We start from the raw sequence: 22245 nt of genomic DNA, 5'->3' as shown, positions 1-22245 counted from the left end.
AACAAGATGAATTTAAATATATAATCACATCGTATGGCGATTTTGACCTAGAAAATAGGTCACGTTTGTCAACTTTTTTAATTTCAGTCACCACTCGTTACAAGTGAAGAGAAGTTTATATATATATATATATATATATATATATATATATATATATATATAACTACAAACTTTCATTGAATAGAGTCATCCATAACTACTGAGCCTAAGCAGTGTCGCTCTTCGCAATTAATCCACTTCTAAGCTCTGTCTCTCTGATTGGCCATCCTCACAAGACAAAACTCCAACCAAACCACTTGCTTTCCAATTTGATAAGAGACATACCCTAAATTGGTGGACCTTAAAAAACCCTCTCTCTTTTGTGCCAGAATATTCAATAATATTTGTCGATAGGGACGCTGATATATCATATTTCAGCTGAGAAAAAAGAAGAAAAAAAAATCTACCCTATGAAAGCAGTTGCAGTGTGGACATATATACATATCTATTCTGTTTTGTATTAATTTCAACAATTTTCAATTGCTAACGTTACTTTCATGTTCTTATAGTACACACACTCACTCACTCTTCTGTCATCTCTGAGACCTAATAATTAATCTAGAAAATATGTACTATGATTATAATAACGCTACGCGTAGTACTATGTCAGATAATTCATTTGCTCATTGTTAGAAATAATTCACGCGTCGCGTAGTACTATATTTTATTTTTAATTTTTTTTTACTAATTATTCAAATAAAGTAAATTACCTAAGCAGAAAAATCATAAATTGAAAAAAAAACACTAAATGGTACTAAATGAGACTGACCGGCGATCCAAGCTTCATCCCACTATCCGGATTGCATGTGACAAAATTTATGTACCATTTTTTTATAATATAGTTATTTCGTATATCTCATGTATTGATCGGGATCCCATATAAGTCTGATTTTGATAGTAAATACATCTCCACTTGATGTCAAAGTATAGGTCTGATTTTGTATTTGTTTTCATTCGGATCTTCAATTATTTTTTCTCTATGCTCAATTTTTTTTCTTTGTCACATGTGGTTTAGATTCAAATGCTATAATTTGTTTCGAACTCAAACTACCTTGGCTAGGCATAGGTAAGGATGGAAATTTTAAGGAGAAAAATGGTCATAAATCTGGACGCTGAATATAACACTATTACTACAACACAACTAGGAGCCATAAAATTTAAAAAAAAACGTAGATTAAAAAAAACACAAAAAAAAAACTAGGAGCTTACTACAAATATAAAAAAAATACATAGACTTCATTACAAACAAAGCAGAGCTCCGACTAGACTAAAGACTCATCACCAGCTTCTGCAATTCAGCATCAACCAAAACAAAATGAATTAAAACTCTCAAAATGAAAATCCATGAATTATGTTGTGATACAAATAATAAATACATAATTGAGAATAGGAGAAGTAAAAAATTACCTTTCCCAGGAACAATAACTACAGGAGCTGATTTGCAGTTGTGGAAAACATATTCGCTCACGCTTCCCTGTAGTACACTGTAACAAAATCAAAACAGTATATTAATTACTTATTTATCTAAAGTATTATATATAGTTTAATAAATTAAATAATATGAACCTTTGGATTAAGGTTCTGCCTCGGGTGCCCATGATCACGCACGCAGGTTTAAGCCTCGCTGCTTCATTGCATATCACTTTCCCAGCTTCCCCTTCAACTATCCTCGCCACTGTCTTTACCTATTATTTATTTATTTTTATATAAGACATCACTTATCAATTATTTTTTAAAAAATCTTAAATATACTGTCCCGCTTAAACCTGTGCATTTGGAATGGAAATAGGGTGGAATTCCATTCCTTCCGGTCGATTTTAAGGAATGGAATTTTTCTTCCACTGATAAAGCGTGGTAGGAATTATTTCTTCCGTTGACCAGCGAAAATAAGTGAAAATGGTACGAAAATGTTCCTTCCAGTGGTTCACTTTTTTTTTGTTCTTCTTCATATATAGTTTGTAATATAATTTTAATATGTAATTTTCATATATAAATTTAGAATATAGTTTGAAAGATTTTATGAGTTTAAAAACTAAATTACTCTCAATTTTCTCATTTTACATTTTAGTCTTTATTTAAAACAACACTACATTTTAATCCTTTAAAAATGTATTTATTTTAACACTACAACAATTACAACATTTACCGACGATTTTTTTCGTCGGTAATAACCCGCGAATCGTCGCTAAATGTATTTAGCGACGATTTTAGCGACAATTATTATCGTCGCTAAATGTCCGTGCCTAAATATATTTAGCGACGATTTATTCGTCGCTAAATATTTACCGACGATATTAGAGACGATAATGTCGTCCCTAAATGTCGTGACAGGAATTTTTTTGTCATTTTGAAACAGGTAATTAGCGACGACTTTTTCGAGCCTTGAAAAATGGTGTGTCGTTGTTACACGTCGGACAAGCAAGGTACCCTTAACCACTCCATCTCGACAAACTGCTTCTCGCTGGAAAATCATTCACCGTCCATAGAAGTACGGAAAACAACCTGAATAGCTCACCGGTCGAACCATCTCTCAACACAACACCGGTTTCCCACAATTCCTTCAGCTCATCAATCAGCGGTTGTAAGAAAACGTCCATGTCTTTTCCCGGCGCACTACGATCTGGTATAAGCAATGTTAACATCAAGTACGATGTTTTCATGCACAACCACGGCGGTAAATTGTACGCAGTCAAGACAACCGGCCACATAATGTACGATAAACTCATGTCACCAAATGGGTTGAAACCATCGGCGGCAAGTCCAAGCCGGACGTTCCTCGGTTCTGCCGCAAACGTGGGATATTTTCGGTCGATCTCCTTCCACATTGCTCCGTCTGCAGGATGTCGCAGTACACCATCCTCTTTAATGCGTTCATTCTCGTGCCACTGCATCTCTAGAGCTGTGTGCCGACTCGCGTACAGTCGCTTAAGTCGATCTTTCAGTGGAAAGTAGAGCAACACTTTATGCGCTACTTTTTTCCACCGTCTTTCTTCAGCCACCGGCTCTCATTACAAACTGGACACTCGTCTAGATTGGCGTTGTCCTTCCAAAACAACGCGCAATCGTGTTTGCAGACGTGAATCGACTCGTAACCCATACCAAATCGACGCAATTTCGCCTTTGCTTCGTAGTGTGACTCTGGAATCGTGTTGCCGATCGGATGAGACTTTTTCAGTACTTTCAGTAGCTGATTAAACGACTTATTCGTCCACTTGTTCATCGTTTTCAAATGCATCAACGTGACAACAAAGGAGAGTGACGAATACTCCGTACAACCCGGCCATAATTCTGTGTTCAGGTCGTTGAAAAGGTCATCGAACTGTCCACTCTGGTATTCTGCAATCGGGTCAATATTGTCATCGTCACCGTCTACGTCGTTGTGATCTAAGATATCGTGTACAGCATCAAACATCCCGCCTCCTCCTCTGTAATTCGTCTGATACTGCATTACGTCATCTTCTTCCTCCCCGTGAAAGTTCCACCTCGTGTAATTCCTCTTAAATCCTCTGATAAAGAGATGATTCTCTATATCAGGAATTTTTTGCATCAACACGTTGTTACACCTCTTGCATGGACACTTAACTCGTCCTTCGAAATTTACGTGTTGTCGGGCCATTGCCATGAACTCTGTCATGCCAGCCGCAAACTCAATGCTCAAACGTTGGTCCTCGATTATCCAATTCCTATTTGGATAACTCATTTTACCTATAGATTGAACATTTCAAAATTTAGTAGTTTTCAGATTTTTTTATAATTTCACGATCCTACCGAAATTTCGGCAGAACCTCCCCTATAAACTTAACAACCCGACATCAAGCCTTTAACTTTAAAACCTGCATAGAAACATCCTAAAACTAACAATAAATCCAACCTCAGTGGTTCGATTATTAAAATTCATAATCCATCACATTTTTAATCATTTCTAACAACAATTAAATACAATTCCATTTAATTTACATAAACTAACTAATTGTTTTTACATGTTTTTACATAATTTTACCAAATATAAATATTTATAACTAATATTAAAATTTATAACTAATTTAAATATTTGTGTAAACAAAACTAATTTCAATATTTATAAAATTTATAACAAATATGTAATTCATTTATAACTAATTAATTCATTTATAATTTATAAAATTTATAACAAATATATAATTCTAAAGATATAAATTATGTAAATATAACTAATTAAACTATTTTCAATATTTATAAAATTTATAACAAATATATAATTCATTTATAACTAATTAATTCATTTATAATTTATAAAATTTATAACAAATATATAATTCTAAAAATATAAATTATGTAAATATAACTAATTAAAATAAATTTATAACTAATATATTAATTCTATAACTAACTAATATATATATATATATATATATATATATATTATATATATAAAGTTTTTTTTAAAAAAAACTTACTGATCCACGGCCAGAGGGAGAGCGCGCGGCTAGAGAGAAGGGGAAGCGGTCAAGGACGGCGTCGGCGGGGAAGCGGCTACGGCGTCGGCGACGGAGCGGCGGAGTAGTGGCGGAGCGCGGCGGAGGAGCTGCAATGGGAGAGAGAGAGGTAAGGAGAGAGCTGTGAGGAGAGAGAGAACTGAGGAGAGAGAGAGACTTACCAGAGAGGACGACTTCGGCTTCGACGGCGTCGGCGGCACACGGCGGAGGAGGGCACACGGCGGACGAACGGCGGGAGAGGCGAAACTGAGAGAAAAACTCGATTTAGGTCAGGAAAAACGAAATGGGGAAACTGATTCGCGATCTGGTATTTAAAGACATTTAGCAATGATTAAATTTCGTCGCTAAATGCACTTAAATAACCAGGCATTTAGCGACGAATCATAGAGTTTTAGCGACGATAATATCGTCGCTAAATCATTTCGTTGTAATTTAATGGGAGGGATTTTTCCCTCTTTAAAATTCGCCAAAATTCGAAAACATTTAGCGACGATTTCTTCGTCGCTAATTGTATAGCGACGATAAAAGTGGTCGATGATAATTACTACGTATTATATAAAATTAAAATGAAATGTTATCAAAAAATATTTATAAATATCTCGATGTCATTATTCAAAATGAAGAACGTCTTGATTTCACAAAATACGAATAATCTCTTCTTCATGTAGAGGTACTATCAGTGTGTAAGAATATTGGATCACGTGTGTAACACACGTGTGAAGTCAAGTTTTGTCTTTCTCAAATGAGATGAAGTTAGGAACTTTTTCCAGGGAGGTTAAATATAAATTTGTAACATCGTAGATTATTAATAATTACTTTTTTTTTTAATATAATTCAATTTTTATATCATACATCATATCATCAATTACATTAAACATTTAAGCACAAATTACAAAATCTAATATTCAAACGTCAATAATACGTTTTTTAGGATTGAACCATTGTCCTCTCGCAGAGGTCACTTCACAGGCAGAAGGTCTTGCCACACAAGTTAAGCCCTTGGGGATAATATCTATTATTATTATATATCCAGTAAAAAAGATCGATTAAAAATTTATTATTGAAGTTATAAGTTGTAATTATTTTTAAAATAAATTATGGGGTCATTATTCTTTAGAATAAGTAAGGGTATTTGAGGTTAATATATAATTTTTTTTAATTCGAAACCATTATATCCTCAAGTTGTAACATCAATGTTGTAAATCAACAATACAACATTAAAACATTTGACATATATTATGATATAAAAAATTTGTATGTTTTTGTTAAAGAGAATTTGCTGTCGGTAGGGATTGAATCCATAACCCATATTTTAAAGGTGGTGTGAAATTTACCAATAGATCAAACTAGGTATCACACAAATTTTGGTTGTTAATATGCAAGATTTATTGTAATAGTTTATTTTATTCAAAGGTTCGTTATAATTAATTAATAGAATTACTTTGATTTCAAGAAAAATAATTCAGAATAGATAGAAAAATTAAATTTTAAATAATAAATATACAGACATAAAAAAAATTAATAAACGAAAAGCTAGATTTATGACTCATTTATACCACTTACGTTGACATTTTAATCTGATTATCTAATTATTAAGAAATATATATAATAATTATCTAATTACGTTTGAGTTTTGCCTATATATCTTTAATATCAAGATAACTGAGCTATAATTTTAAGGGACGGTCTATATTGAATTACTTAGAATAGACTTTCTGAAATAAATAAATTAACAATATAAAACAATGTACACATATATAGCGCATATAGATATTGATAATATAGTCGTAGACTTACTAGGAATTAGTCAATTAAGACTTAAAGTCTCTAAAACAGTACTCTATTTTTACTGCAAGTTTTTTACTACCATAAAATTATCACAATAAATTGACTATTTATGGTCACAGCAACATAATCCTACAAATTATAGCTATGTGACCAAATAGCATAAATTCTTATTTACCAATACGAAATGTTGGATAAAATTTTATGGACCCCTTAAACACACGCTCGTTAATTTTGATCGCATATTTCCATATATAACATAATTTCCGAGATGCGCATGGTTTTGTAGGGTCGTATCGTACGGGAAGTATAATGAAAGTTCTTTGCAACGTTCTTTAAGCTGCATGGCTATTTTTTATTTATTTTGCATGGCTATAAGCTTAGCCCCTATTATATATCGACACGTTTCTACTAAAAATGTCCGGAAGAAATAACTATGGTAGAAAGCTTTTCTTTATCTCTAATAAAGCCTGGTACGAAACTAGCTAGCTATCAGCTGCTCATAGGCTGCAACGAATCTTGCAAGCATTTTTGTTTTTGTTTTTTCTTCAACAGTTGTAGAAATCTTGCAAGCTGAGCCCAGTCAAATAAATCTCTCACTGTGACCGAGCTAGTTAGGTATCTGCAATAGATTGTACAAGCACGTCCTGGTGGTGTCAAATCATGTTTGTCTTTGTGTTGGAGTTATTGTTGGTTTTTTTTTGGGCAGAAATATATGATTATAATTCCGTTGTCTTGTGTTGGATACTTGGATATGGGCTCCAAAATTATTATATTTATATATAATATATTTAATTACTATATCGCCACTATAACTGTAAGTATTGAGATTATTCCTTGATTTCTGCGATAAACCACTATTTTAAGTTATTTTATAAAATATTAATAAATTGATATAAAAGTTTCATAGTTGACTTGTTTTCATTCACGCCCCTTCATTTTATGTGCTGTAATCGGACGAGTATATATTTCTTATTAGGGGCGTATATTTCTAAAATCTCTCCAAGTTCGAACATCTTGGGTAGCAGAATATGCCTTAAGGAATAGATAGTACGCTCGCTTGTGTAATAATGAAAAAAATATATATATGTACACTTGCATTTGCATGTATTGCGAGCTATTAGTCCTTTCCGCAACTTTTTTTTCTTCTTTCTTTTGTTTGTTGTTCAAAGTTCTTTCCACTATTTGAAACTGATAGTCCCATTTTTTTGTTTATCCTTTAATTTTATGATGTCAAAAATAAGGACGTTTTGAGTGACGTCTCTTTTAGCAAAGCCAATAGCAATAATTATTTGATATAGCTCCTAGGAAAAAAAAAGGTTCATATGTCAAGTATCATTTGGTAAATCTTAATTAAAAAAAAAAGTTAATTAAGATTCTTAGTTATTACAGACACGTAAAACAGTTACGATTTAGCCTTCACTAATGAAACATGGCGATGAAAGTATAATAAGCACACAAGAGTTCCTTTTAATAAACGCGTTTTTGGTTTTATAACATGTTCAGTCACTTGAATTATGTTGATCTTTACGTCCATAAAGTCTCTAGTTCCACAACTGGACATCGAACATCACCAACATATGCTTTTTGTCCTTGAATGAAAAGGTTGGCAATATTGCTTATGTAACTCCACCCAAATTGGCACTTGGTGGTACGGATATATATACTCCTGAATTTGGTGGTAGTTGTTCAAGTAGGACGTGAAATAATATTGTGCTTATTGGTTCAATTGAAGACGCTAATTCAGTCGATCACATGGATGAAGTCAGTGCATTTTTTTTTTCTTTTGCACCACCCAGCTCCTCCTTTAGTCGCCTCTCAATAATTAGAAAAGAATCATTTGAAATAAATATAAATGGTATCATTTTATTTTTTTTAGAAATATCTAAATGGTATCCGAGAGAGAGGTAATTATACAACTTCCGAATATATCTTTTTTTCATATATATTGTTAAAGATAGTTGCTTAATCTAGACAATCTAAAATATAATTAGATATATCAAATTTAGTTAAAATGTTAAACCAAATCTGACTATTAGAAAAATAATAAATATTTTGGTGTTTAAAGACAACCCCACTAAAAATAGTGAAAATGAATAAAAGTGTTAAAAGATATTGTAAGCTAATAACAGCTAGAATATTCTCTTTAAATATATCTGCTTTCGTGACAAATCCAAGTTTCTTCATGGTTTTGCGTCAATATAGCAATCAATCATTACACGATCATATATTTGCATGTGAGATCTCAAATTTTGAGTATTTACTTCACTAAATTGAATACAATTTTTCCATACCCTAATATTATTTAAAGATAGTCAAATAACTTTTACGCTCAATTAAAATTATGCTTTATAAAAATAGGAAAATCATAGTCTAGTTCATGCATAAATAAAATGGCGTACACATCTTGTTTTAATTAAGACTATTTTTTAAGTTATTAGATAATTAGACTAAAATTTTAACGTAATTGTCTAAATAAGTAATATGTGTAGCTCTTGTTGTTACTCTAGTGTTGTATGTGTTTATGATCCTTTCACGGGGTGAATTATGTGTTTGATATTAATCCTTACAAGGATCTAGAATTAGGCCACAAAATCAAACCAGTACAGATCCTTTCACGGGTGAAAGTGAAACAACAAAAACTAATATTATATGTTTTATCTCTTTAGCTAACTTTTATTTTAACAGCTTTCTGCTGTAATAAATAAACCTTCCATGCCATGCTATCGGGTGTTTTCTTTTCAAAATGTACTATAGTCCTTAACAACATTCCAAGGGCTTTCCCATATGCCATGTGAATTATGTGTCTGAAGTAGTGACATAATAAAAAAAAGCTGATTGAGTCTGATGTAGCTGGGTGGGCTGAAAAAAAAAACACGATCATAATATATTATGTGTTTATGATCCTTTCACGGGGTGAATTATGTGTTTGATATTAATCCTTACAAGGATCTAGAATTAGGCCACAAGATCAAACCAGTACAGATCCTTTCACGGGTGAAAGTGAAACAACAAAAACTAATATTATATGTTTTATCTCTTTAGGTAACTTTTATTTTAACAGCTTTATGCTGTAATAAATAAACCTTCCATGCCATGCTATCGGGTGTTTTCTTTTCAAAATGTACTATTGTCCTTAACAACATTCCAAGGGCTTTCCCATATGCCATGTGAATTATGTGTCTGAAGTAGTGACATAATAAAAAAAGCTGATTGAGTCTGATGTAGCTGGGTGGGCTGAAAAAAAAAACACAATCATAAAATAACCGTAGCTTTCCAAAAATAAAAGTTATTAAATAAGTTATCTAATTTTTTTTATTAAATAAGACAATAGTCGATAATACATGAAATGTCTCATTTTAATTATGGAAAATAATAGTCGACATGATTGTGGAGAAGATTTAGATGTCTATTGCACATTTGAGCGACTTGTGTAATAGGCTAAAAGATATGTCAAAGGTCTTAGTAGCCCCAATAATTTAATCAGGAAAATCAAAATCAAAGAGAAATTTATATATATTGCAAACTAAAAATTCAAAACATGGTTAAAATTTATTATTATTCTATTAATATTTCTTTCTTTAATAAAGGGACGTAGGTTACATCACTCACGCATATATAGTATATATAACAAAAACAATCATATGTCTGCTCGAACGTCACTATAAATTCTATTATTATAAGTGCGATCATGTTGATGTATATATGTATGCATATATATATGCTACTTTTATGCACTTTAAGAGGACTACAATAATTAGAAAAAGAAAAAGGATACAATATATACCAAAGTGCATTAGATTTTTCTTCATAAATTTATTATTCCATTCCAAAAATACATAGATAAAATAAATCAGAAACGCTGCAAAAGTATCTGGTTCCGCCTGATCTCTCTGCTTGATTTTGTGGTTCGAAAATAAACGAGTCACGTACTCGCTTCTCTCACCTTAACCTTTTTTTTTTTCTTTTAATTTCATTTTTTTTTTAATTTTGGGGTCAATTAAGATTCTCCAACTAAATTTTGGGGTTTGAAAACAGCATTTGTGGAAAATTAGAAAGGTAAAGATCAATCTGTTTTTCCTCCACCAAAAGATCTCCCACCTTGTTAAGTACATTAAATTTGGGTGAAAAAAAAGGATTAACAAATCTCCCAACTGAGCATATTATACATACATGTACAATTAATTCCTGCTTGTTTCATTTTGAATTCAATCCGAGATTTATGCGACTGATCCGAGCTCCTCCGCGATGGCACGGATCGCCACCGATTCGTAGCCTTTGTTCGGCTTCATCTTCTAGGAGAGGAGCCTATATCGCGGCGGCGAAAAATTCCGTCGGAGAGCTCTCGGAGAATCTCAAAGTTGGCTGTTCTGATTGCCATAAAGGATTCAAACGGTGAAGACGTAAACTATATGGATCAAAGGATTCGAATCGACGAACGACATTTTGCCTTCATTGATTTTGAGCCAAAGATCTGCGGGCTAAGACTCGCACGGTCTCCGGACGCACTGACACAAATCTGCGGCACCAGTAGCGAGACGACCATCATGCCGCCGATATATGTAAGAAAATTTGTGTTGATTCGTGTTAATGCATGAATTCAGTTTATTTCGTAATTAATTCATGTTAATTCAGTTTATTTATGTTTATTCGTATTAATTTCGATTTATTTGTAGGAGAATCGGCGACTCTGTGTCTCCCGTCGGAGAATTGGCGGTTCGAGACAGATCAGCGGTGAAGATCGGCAGAAAATTACGCAAGTTGGGACCGACGGTGAAGATCGTCGGTGAAGACCTCGTAATATCTTTAGAGAATTTCTTAATATATTAATGAAAGAGTTATTTATTGTAATATTTTTCATTTATTTATTTATTTTTATTAACTAATTTATATTCGGTAACTCTTCAATTTAAATGAAAGGTATTATTATCTCTTCAAGTGAGTTTATGTGGTTTATCGACTATTGTACAAAATAAACATAACGTTGACTATTTTGACAATTTCTCCCTTTTTTTTAATGGTTTGGTTTATAATAACACAAATACATATATAATACCATACATAAATTCCATAGACATACATATATCTTATATGTTTACACATTACAAGTATATACTTATAATCATATTTTTTAATCAAGTGAACAATTAAATGAGTTGAAATAATTAAGCATATGATAAAATAATTATTTTAATTTACCCTTATGAAATAAATTTAGACACATCTGCCTTTCCTGAAATTTTATTTTAGCTCAATATATACACACACACACACACACACATATATATATATATATATATATATATATATATATATATATATATATATATTGGTGTCGTATTATATATAATGTTTCATGCCTAAACATGGCTTTTTGAATAGAAAGTGGATATTTATTTTAGTTCACATTCATGTGTCTTGAAACATGAATGAAATGTAAAAAAATTCGGTTGGCAGAAGATAAAAGCATTGAGGTAAAAAAAAAAAAAAGGCTGCAAGAGATAAGTTTTTTTTTTTTTTTTTCAGAAAGAGATAAGGTTAATAATTAATGTTACAATGACAACACTCACGTTGCCAAGAGATGACAACACAAAAGAGAATCCCTCGTCACAGCTTGTCTCATTGATTCACACACATACGGGTTGATAAAAAAAAGAGAGTATTCAATCAGAAGTGTACTCAAAATCAAAGTTGAAAATGCCATTTTGGACCACTGTGTGAATGTAATGCGGTGGTTGAGTTTGTTGACAAGTTATATATTAATATAATTTCTTCCATAGTTTCTTCCACGCAAATATTCGTATACCTTTATATTTGCTTCGTTCACGTTATTAGGTCTCATGAATGTTTGACTGCAAAGCAAATTTTTTTTAAAGGGATACGTAAATGAAAATGTAATGCAATGCACGTGCACCAACCCCTATATTTATTGTTCTTCAACACGCAAGTCATCGCAATTATTGATTAATTATTTAGAAAATGAAAATTGATAAAATGAAAAATGATTCATGAGATGAGACTAATAACGATTTATTTTTTAAATGAATTATTATTTTAACTTAGTGTTTAGCATATGGTGGATGTTAACTCATAAAAATATTTTTACAGAGACTTGTCCTGGGAACAGCAACTGATTTATTTATTTATCCTATAGTGATCATTACAACAAATCATGGAAATAAGGCAGAATAAATGCGTATGTATTTATTGATGATATCAAGGAATCAGCAACGACATAGTCCCTGCGAACCAAAAAAAATCATATAACAAATTGTAAAAAAAAAAAAAAATCATATTAAAAAGTTTGTTAATTCACAGGTCTGTGACATTATTTGATCATGCGTGGCAATCAAAGAATGTCAAAAATCTAAATAAATTGTGTGATTATTTGGTGCTATATTTTATGAAATCTTTGTCGGTATATAATTTTGAAATATTTTAGGAAGATTCATTTTATGTTTAAAAAATTTGGCATTTTTAAATGAATTATTATTTTAACTTAGTGTTTAGCATATGGTGGATGTTAACTCATAAAAATATTTTTACAGAGACTTGTCCTGGGAACAGCAACTGATTTATTTATTTATCCTATAGTGATCATTACAACAAATCATGGAATTAAGGCAGAATAAATGCGTATGTATTTATTGATGATATCAAGGAATCAGCGACGACATAGTCCCCGCGAACCAAAAAAAATCATATAACAAATTGTAAAAAAAAAAAAAAATCATATTAAAAAGTTTGTTAATTCACAGGTCTTTGACATTATTTGATCATGCGTGGCAATCAAAGAATGTCAAAAATCTAAATAAATTATGTGATTATTTGGTGCTATATTTTATGAAATCTTTGTCGGTATATAATTTTGAAATATTTTAGGAAGATTCATTTTATGTTTAAAAAATTTGGCAAAATCTTAAGCCGTGATTTTTTTTCCTTTTAATGTTATTATTGAATCTCGATCACTTTACCATCAATGATTTTTTATATTCTATAGAGTCATTGTCGACAATGTCGCTACAGTCCGACCTATAGGTTAAATCAATGTTCGGATTCTTCTTTTTCCCGTCTCTCAATTGATTTTTTCACAGTTTTTTTTTTTTTTTTTTTTTTTTTTTTTTAAGGCAGCTTTGCTGCAGAGGAGATTGAACCGACGACCACCACACGGGAGGTGGTGTGGAATTACCACTAGGCTATTCTAGGTACCACGATTTTTTCACAGTTAACCGTCTTTATATTCGTGTTTGAGCATTGTATACGAAAATAGTGAGAGATTTTTATTACCTTTGCACACATTTGACCCTTTTTTTTCTCTCATCCACTGTTTATTTTATTGAAATACTTAATCCTTGTAACTAATGTCACAAAAATGCGCGAGGGAATATTTGGTCATCCAACGGAAAACAAAAGTATAGATTCGAAATTTGATTCAAGTTTTAACAACACATCCTTGAAATGACAAAAATAAAATAAAAAACTACATTAATAAAAATATAAAATTATAGATACAACACCCACCAAGCCTTTGACATAAAAACGTTTGGTCCTCCAACGAAATACAAAATTATAGATTTGACTTAAGTTTCAAAAATGAAAAAAAAAATTCCCTAAAAAAATTTACATTTATGAAAAAAAAAATCATACACATACCGTTGGTATATGTACTAAACATTTATTATCGAAGTTGAAGTAAAATAACAAATAAACACACTGTCCAAGTCTTTGACGAAAAAATAGGATATTCACACCGCTAGCCCTTATTAATAGCGCGTCGGTTTAGCCAAAGTATGATCGGTTAAGTTTAACTGCACCGTTATGTTTAACCGCCAATCATGGTTATATATATAATCAGCTAAACTTTATTTGATCGTGGTGGTAAATTATTAATCGGCTAATTAGCCACCTTCCTTCTACCGGCCCACTTGATCATACATAAAGTTGGCCATATATATGGAACCGAGGAAATAGGATCCCTTTATCCATCTCATAGTTTGCGGAAAATGGAACCCCCGAAATCATAAAAAACGGTACCAATGAATTCCCAAACCATTTTCCACGGAATCGAAAATTTCTTGTACCATATTTTACGATTCTAGGAGTTCATACTTTTATTTTCTTTTAGTTTGTTACTAATTAATTCAATTTTAATGTATTTTATATAAGCAAAAATCATAAACAACTTAAAAAAAACACTACAACATTACGAAATGGGAACGAATGATGATATCAATTCCGTCCTACTTTCCGCAGGATACTGGAAAAAAAATCTCGATATAATTTTTTAGAATATTAGTTTATTTTTCAGATGGTACTAATGTTACAATAAATGCGTCCACATGATCTAATATGAGATCCGACACGACTCGTATCTCCTTCCATCGCATCTTTCGTCGCTCGTCCCTTTGGCAGGAATTTCCTCCGCCACGTCTTGGCTGTGCCTCCTCGTATAAATTATTAAAAAAAATTCTTCATGTTTTTTCGTCATTTTCTCCCACCGTAATTGTGGCCGTTATGTGGTCGCCGCATTCTCTTTAATCCGTAAATTTAATTTTGTTATTTATGACTGACTGTTCCAAACAGCACTCTACGGTCTACATCAAAATATATTTATATGCCAATTTGCACTCTATAAATGAATAGTGATGTAGTTTGTTATTTTCCACTAAGCTTTAATGCATATTAGTTAATATTAAGAAACTAAAATGTTGTCATCACTTTTGACTATTTGATAGTGAAATGAATTGACCAATGATATAACAATGAATATGTGTTAACATTGAACATGCTTATAAATACAGTGTATTACATTGCAAACCCTTTTCTATTTGTTTCTCTTCCCGTTATATGCTATGAATTGTTGTATTATGGTGAAACCTTATCACTTCATCAATATGGGAAATAAATGTCTCATTGAATGAAAATACAGACAATATTAATTAATATCTACAAAGGCATATATATCTTAACTCATTTTATGGTTATCTCATTAGCTATGGCTGATCGAGGCTGGCAGATATACACCAAACATAATATAAATAAGTGAGAGAAATGGCTTTTCAATGTTTTAGTTAGATAACAACATGGACTTTAAAATGAAAACTATAGTTTTGTTGGTCGTTTGCTTCTCTTTAAGAAGCCATGAATGTAGTGCAGCTCCGAAAATGAGGAGAAATTATGTCTTCATATATAACTATAGTTTTTTTTTTCTTCCTTTTTTATATTTATATTAGTTTTTATTGACCGGTAAAGTAGTGAAGTACTTGCGCACTTTTTTTCTTTTGTAACTTGTAAGTCTTGTAAGTGATGAGTACGCATAGTTTAGATTTTGCTAAAGAAACTAATAGATTATGAAAATATGTGATTTAAAGAGTAAAATAAACCCGGATATAAAATCATCTAGATACTTTTATTTGTGTAGCCATCATTTGTATTTTGACACTTGAGTGTAGAAGTATTTTATTCTCAGTGTGAGTTGGGTTTTTGAGAATTTCAGAATCTGAGATAGAGATGAGATGAGTGAGAAACTATTGGATTTTGTTTGTTTTTTGGGGACCATTGAATTTGAGAGTATAGCAACTGTTTGACAAACACCAAACAGAGAGTGTTGACTGTTGTGTACTTGTGTTCTCTGTCTAATACTTCACCATGGTTAACGTTTTCTTGCTCCCAAAAAATAAAATAAAAAACGCATGCTTCTCCATTAAATTATATTAAAATAGGTAGGTAGACTTTTTTTTTTAGGGAAAATAGGTAGGTAGACTTTACTTTAATACCTTGCTGTAAATCTCAATAGTTGGAGGAAAACTATTTTCGTGAACATATATCTAACGGAATAAAATATTTTTTTCAGGAATAAAAATATGAAAGAAATCATAAAATTTCCTCGGATGAACAATTTTTTTTTTTTTTTTTTTTAAAGAAATGTTAGAAACCGCCACTTGGAAATCCTCCTCTGTCCCTGCCTTTATTCACCTATACCTACGAATCATTAGGACCACTAATCTCTCGCACAAACACTTGCTCTTTTGTTTTTTGCATCCCTCATTTATAATTATTTTATTAGTATATTAATTAAGGCCTCCCGTATGTATTAATTTTGAAAAGCAAGCTGAACATGCGATATGCGAATACAATAATGTGAGAAGTCGGTTTTATAGGGTTAAGGTGCGGTGGTTTGGACTTGGAGGTGATGGAGCGACAGCCAAGAGGCATGGCATATGGCAAACCTCAACTTAACATCGATCGCTTGCGTGCGAGTGTGTGTATGTAATGTAATTATATATATTATATGTGATGAGACTGTGAGGAATAGGCTACATAAGCTAGCTAGGGTTGGTAATTATTACATGGGGACATCAGTTTTATTATTTCTCAACAATATATATATATATATAAATAAATAATGACATAAAATGAGAGCAAAGAGGTTTGCGTCCATCCATCTCGCTGCTGTGCTTCAGACTGTGAGGAATAGGCTACATAAGCTAGCTAGGGTTGGTGAAAGCTCACACGTGTCCGTCCATCATAATAAATATGTTAGTAGAGACTCACATATATACACCAACGAAGGGGTAGGTAATTTTTATAAGGGTACTTATAAAAATATGTTAGACTCACATATGTAGACTCACATAAATATGTTAGTAGAGTAATTTTCTCTCTTTATTATCACCCCTCGGTAAAAAAAATCTCTCTCACACACCCACATACATTCTATTTAAATTGTCGAAGAAACACTCTCTTCACACTACTTCTATTGCGTTGTCAAAAGAAACTCTCTTTCTCTCTTACTCTCTATACACTTTGGCGATGGGCTATCGTGGTGGAAAAGAATGTTCGAAATGGCTCCAAATCGATTCAGTTACCACTATGACAAAATACGTTATCCGGTGCGACGAATGTCGCACCCAATGCTTAAAATGTCGCACCTAAAAGTTTATTAGGTGCGACATTGGGTGCGACAGCGTCGCACCGGATAACCCGTCGCAGAAGGTATTGGGTGCGACATGTCGCACCTAATAAGTACCCCTTTAGGTGCGACATTTACAGGTGCGACTTACCGCACCTAATGCCCAAGTTATTTTCCTGCCAAATTTTATAAAATTGGCGGGTAAATTCATATCAGGTGCGACAGTGTCGCACCTAATGACGTTCCCGCCATGATATTTGGTGCGACAATGTCGCACCGAATATGTTTTTTAAATTAAAAAAAAATTCAAAATTAAAAAAGTAAATTAAAATTCATTTAAAATTAAATAAAAATTAATTAACAAAATTCTAAATGTATTAGAAATAATATTCTGAAAATAGAATTCTTAATTAAAAATACAAATTCTTACAAAAAAAAAAGCGAAAAAAATGAATTCCTAATTTTTTTTCCTATAAAACTTATCGATAGTAGAATTTCCTCTACCGAATAAGTTGCCAGAACTTCGAGAACCGCTTCCGCGTCCTCGTCCACCGCTGCCTGACGCGCTGCCGCTTATTCCGCCGCTTCCGTAATGACGGTCTCGCAAGTAATCCATAGAACCAGGCGTAGAACCCGGCGTGGAACCTGGAATTTGATGATCCGTCCCACCTGGTTGCGATGCAGGCGGAGGTTGAGGAGTCGTGGGAGGCTGGTTGTGCTGCTGGCCGAGGAAGGCGATCTGTTGCCGCATCACTTGCAGCTCGGCTTGTTGGGCATCCATCTGAGCTCGCATCTTGGCAACCAATGGATTGGTCTGAGATGACGAACTTGACGAGCCTCTATCTAGCGTTTGGACAACACCCAACGATGACCTTGGGATCGAAGGCCCTAAACCGACTTCACAGTCTCTGCGTACTCCCAAAACATCGCGCATCGCGTACATCTCCGCATCTTCTTGGGAGATCACAGCGTTTTGCTCCGCCGCTTGCCGCATAATATCTATCGTCTGGGCGGTGATTTGATCCTTCAAAATAAAACCACAAAAAACTTATCAGATAAGAAGAAATAAAGTAATTAAATATAGTAAATAAAAAAATTAACTTACGTATTGCGTCTTCGCGAAGTCCGTCGTCCACGATCCCTTAGCGTCATGGTGTTTTTCTGACCATATCGCTAAAGCCGAGCCTATACTCCCATCTTCTCTTCGCTGTAATTTTTCAACGAAAAAATATGAATCACATATATATTGCATATTAATATAACCAACCAGGTCTATCCTATTACTAATCATTTTAAAATATATTAGTAATTAATCTAACTACATATGATACTAATTAACTAATTAACACACGAATATCCATTTCAATATTCCAATTCAACTTTCTAATTTCAACATATAACAATTTAACTCAACATTCCAATTTCAACATTTATTCATTTTAATTTCAACCATTTAACTCAATATTCTAATTTAAACATATATCCATTTCAAATTCAATTTCAATATTAATTAATTAATTAACTAAACATATTACTATTTTCATATATATTACTAATTAATTTCAATCCATTTCAAAATTACTAATTAACTAAACATTTATCCACATCAAACACATAATTTCAATCCATTTCTAATCTAACATATTACTATTTTCATATAACTTACTAATTAATTTCAATCCATTTCAAACACATAATTTCAATCCATTTCTAATCTAACCTTTTCCGAGACGACGACGAGGCGACGAGCTAAACGCGAGGCCGGGGCTGAGCCAAGAGAGGGCCGAGGGCTATTTGGGCGGCAGCGGGTGGGCCGAGGGCGGGCCGAGGGCTGTTAGGGTGGCAGCGGGTACGGGGGGAGGACCGGGCTGAGTCGAGGGATGGTCACGGACGGCGGGGGACGACCGGGCTGAGCCGAGGTGGTCACGGGCGACGGGGGACGACCTGCAGGTCGGAGAAAGACAGAAATAAGAGAGAGAGAGAGAGAGAGAGAGAGAGAGAGAGACGTACGTCACGGTGCGGGTGAGGTCACAGCGGCAGAGAGGCGCACGGGCGGCGGGGAGGTCACGGGCGGCGGGGGATGACCGGACTGAGCCGAGGTGGTCACGGGCGGCGCGGGGGACGACATGCAAGTCGGAGACACAGAGAATAAGAGAGAGATAGAGAGATAGATAGAGAGAGAGAGAGAGAGAGAGAGAGAGAGAGAGACGTACCTTGGAGGAGGACGACGAAGAGGTCACGGCGGCGGGGGAGGTCACGGCGGAGGAAGAAGAACGAGCGTCGGAGAGAGAGAGAGAGAGTTAGAGAGAGAGAGAGGTGGTTTGGGCGAGGAAGAAGACGCTCGGGTATTTAAAATACCCTAAAACTATTAGGTGCGACACTGTCGCACCTAATAGTCATCAGTGTCGCACCCAATGTGAAATTCCAGAACCAAAAATATTCGGTGGGAATTTCTGACCGTTTTAAATTTTTAAACCCATTAGGTGCGACACTTGTCGCATCTAATTGTATTAGGTGCGACAACTGTCGCACCCAATAGTATCAGGTGCGACATTATCATATCGGGTGCGACAAAGTCGCACCGGATAGCACTAATCATCAGCGAAATTTTTAGTCGCTTGGAAGATTATCTGGTGCGACATGTCGCACCTAATATGTGCTTAGGTGCGACATGTCGCACCTAATACCCTTCCGCATCTAATATGTTAATTTGTAGTAGTGTACGGGGCTGTTGACGAGCGGCGATGAGGTGGTCCAGTGGTCTGCTGAAGAGCAGATCCAGCTGGAGAGAGAGATGCTGAAGTATGTCATTTGTTATATATACATTCTTATTATCATTATCAGTATCATTTAGCTTCATAGTTTCATGTGTTGATTTTCTCTGTGTGTTCTAGGTATGGTACTCAACCCACCATCGAGCAGTACGTGAAGGTCGCGGCTGAGTTTGACGACAAAAGCGTTCGGGACGTTGCTCGGCGTTATCGTTGGACCAGGGTAAGTGATTTTGAAAATGTTTCATTTATTGAGTACCATATGACTTAAGTAATGTATCAGTAGCACCTTATTTGTTCCCTTGGTCTTGGAAAAATCAAAGAGTGGAGAAGAAAAAATGAAACGCTTCACTTATTTGGAATTGAGTCCGTTATATATATTTTCCCTGTTTATATTTACTTAAGATAAGATATTTATTCCTTTAAATTTTCGATTTTCTTACTAAAAAAAAAAAACAACTGTTTCTTCTTTTTTCAAACACTTTGCCTAATGCTAAAAAGCCAAAGGGTATATCTTGACTTTTTTTTTTTTTTTTGCGTAAGAAAATTGAAAATAGAAGGAATTAGGTATATCATAATAAACAGAGTGAAAGCCACAATTTGATGTCTAAAAACCCAAAAAAAAAAAAAACAAAATAAATAAATAAATAACCCAAGCGTTTTTCATTTTTGTTTTAGTAATGCTTCAATCAGAAATCGTTAAAAATTCGCACAAACAACCACAAAATAGTAATAATAATTTTTTAAAAAAAATTAACAAATTAAACCACAAACAAACTATGGCTATTTCGAAGGCATCAACAGCAAGCTTCTCCATCAAATGCTGAGTTGCCTCGTAGACGAGATGGTTTCTCACACCTAAAAGAATAATTATAATAACATCAAATTAATTATAATTTTTATTTTCTTGTAACACATCTTCACGTTCACGTGGTGTAGAAATATAATCATATAACGCTTTCGTCGAGGCTAGACACTTCAAGGAGAGCATTACAAATCCAATATGCTTTTAAGATCCACCAATTACCTCTTTCAATTTTGCCTAATCTGACCATGGAAAATTTCTTACATTTTCTCTTGCAGAAAAGTTGAATCTTGAAATTATAATCCCTCAATTGATTATTGTTTTTAAATCTTACCGTTATTTTCTGTTTTTACTAGGAGTCCAAGAGTGGCCGCAAGACCGAGAAGACCCCTCGCGCGACCGCCTAAGCCGAGATCCTTTTAAATTCACTGTTTTATTTGTTGAGACTTAATTTCCTATTTGTTTCTTCAAGACTTTTGAATTCATGTTTAATTATGTTATTGTTGACAAGTAAAATTAGTACAACTTGGTATCGAGAACGCAGTCTCGATAATTCTAAGTAATTAGGTAAGATTTTGTACGTGAAAAAAAATGAAGTGTCCTTTTTCGGTGAGCTTCTCTTTTATTTATAGACGTTTTGATAGTTATAAAATAACCGCTCCCAGAACATATGTAGTTGGTGGTTGTTCCTCGGGTGCTCGGCATAACCGTCGGGTACAAGACATCCATAACTACTGGAGTTGATATATAGTAAACAAGATGAATTTAAATATATAATCACATCGTATGGCGATTTTGACCTAGAAAATAGGTCACGTTTGTCAACTTTTTTAATTTCAGTCACCACTCGTTACAAGTGAAGAGAAGTTTATATATATATATATATATATATATATATATATATATATATATATATATATAACTACAAACTTTCATTGAATAGAGTCATCCATAACTACTGAGCCTAAGCAGTGTCGCTCTTCGCAATTAATCCACTTCTAAGCTCTGTCTCTCTGATTGGCCATCCTCACAAGACAAAACTCCAACCAAACCACTTGCTTTCCAATTTGATAAGAGACATACCCTAAATTGGTGGACCTTAAAAAACCCTCTCTCTTTTGTGCCAGAATATTCAATAATATTTGTCGATAGGGACGCTGATATATCATATTTCAGCTGAGAAAAAAGAAGAAAAAAAAATCTACCCTATGAAAGCAGTTGCAGTGTGGACATATATACATATCTATTCTGTTTTGTATTAATTTCAACAATTTTCAATTGCTAACGTTACTTTCATGTTCTTATAGTACACACACTCACTCACTCTTCTGTCATCTCTGAGACCTAATAATTAATCTAGAAAATATGTACTATGATTATAATAACGCTACGCGTAGTACTATGTCAGATAATTCATTTGCTCATTGTTAGAAATAATTCACGCGTCGCGTAGTACTA

At 33.5% G+C, this 22245-nt stretch overlaps 1 protein-coding gene across 1 annotated transcript; it reads right to left on the bottom strand.

Moving 5' to 3' along the window:
• Positions 1-1254: 1254 nt before the first annotated feature.
• LOC149388518 (uncharacterized) lies at positions 1255-21516 on the bottom strand. Its single transcript, XM_089622456.1, has 5 exons — positions 21444-21516; positions 20761-20840; positions 1606-1724; positions 1447-1523; positions 1255-1327 (listed from the first exon to the last, which is right to left on the bottom strand). The coding sequence occupies exons 1-5, from the start codon at positions 21514-21516 to the stop codon at positions 1302-1304; spliced, it is 375 nt and encodes a 124-aa protein (XP_089478582.1). The 3' UTR covers positions 1255-1301.
• Between the last annotated feature and the right edge of the window lie 729 nt (positions 21517-22245).

Source organism: Urtica dioica, chromosome 8 (genome assembly GCF_054948205.1).
Source record: "Urtica dioica subsp. dioica isolate 48M chromosome 8, U.dioica_male_clone48M_v1_H2, whole genome shotgun sequence".
Classification (NCBI taxonomy): Eukaryota; Viridiplantae; Streptophyta; class Magnoliopsida; order Rosales; family Urticaceae; genus Urtica; species Urtica dioica.
The sequence above is the reverse complement of the archived record's forward strand: the minus strand, read 5'-3'. Positions and strand labels throughout refer to the sequence as shown.

Coding starts and splice junctions, on each gene's coding strand:
- LOC149388518 (XM_089622456.1), bottom strand. CDS start 21,516: ATGGATGTCTTGTACCCGACGGTTATGCCGAGCACCCGAGGAACAACC. Junction 20,841..21,443: donor CTACATATGTTCTGGGAGCG/GTTATTTTATAA, acceptor TTATTCTTTTAG/GTGTGAGAAACCATCTCGTC. Junction 1,524..1,605: donor GGCAGAACCTTAATCCAAAG/GTTCATATTATT, acceptor ATTTTGTTACAG/TGTACTACAGGGAAGCGTGA.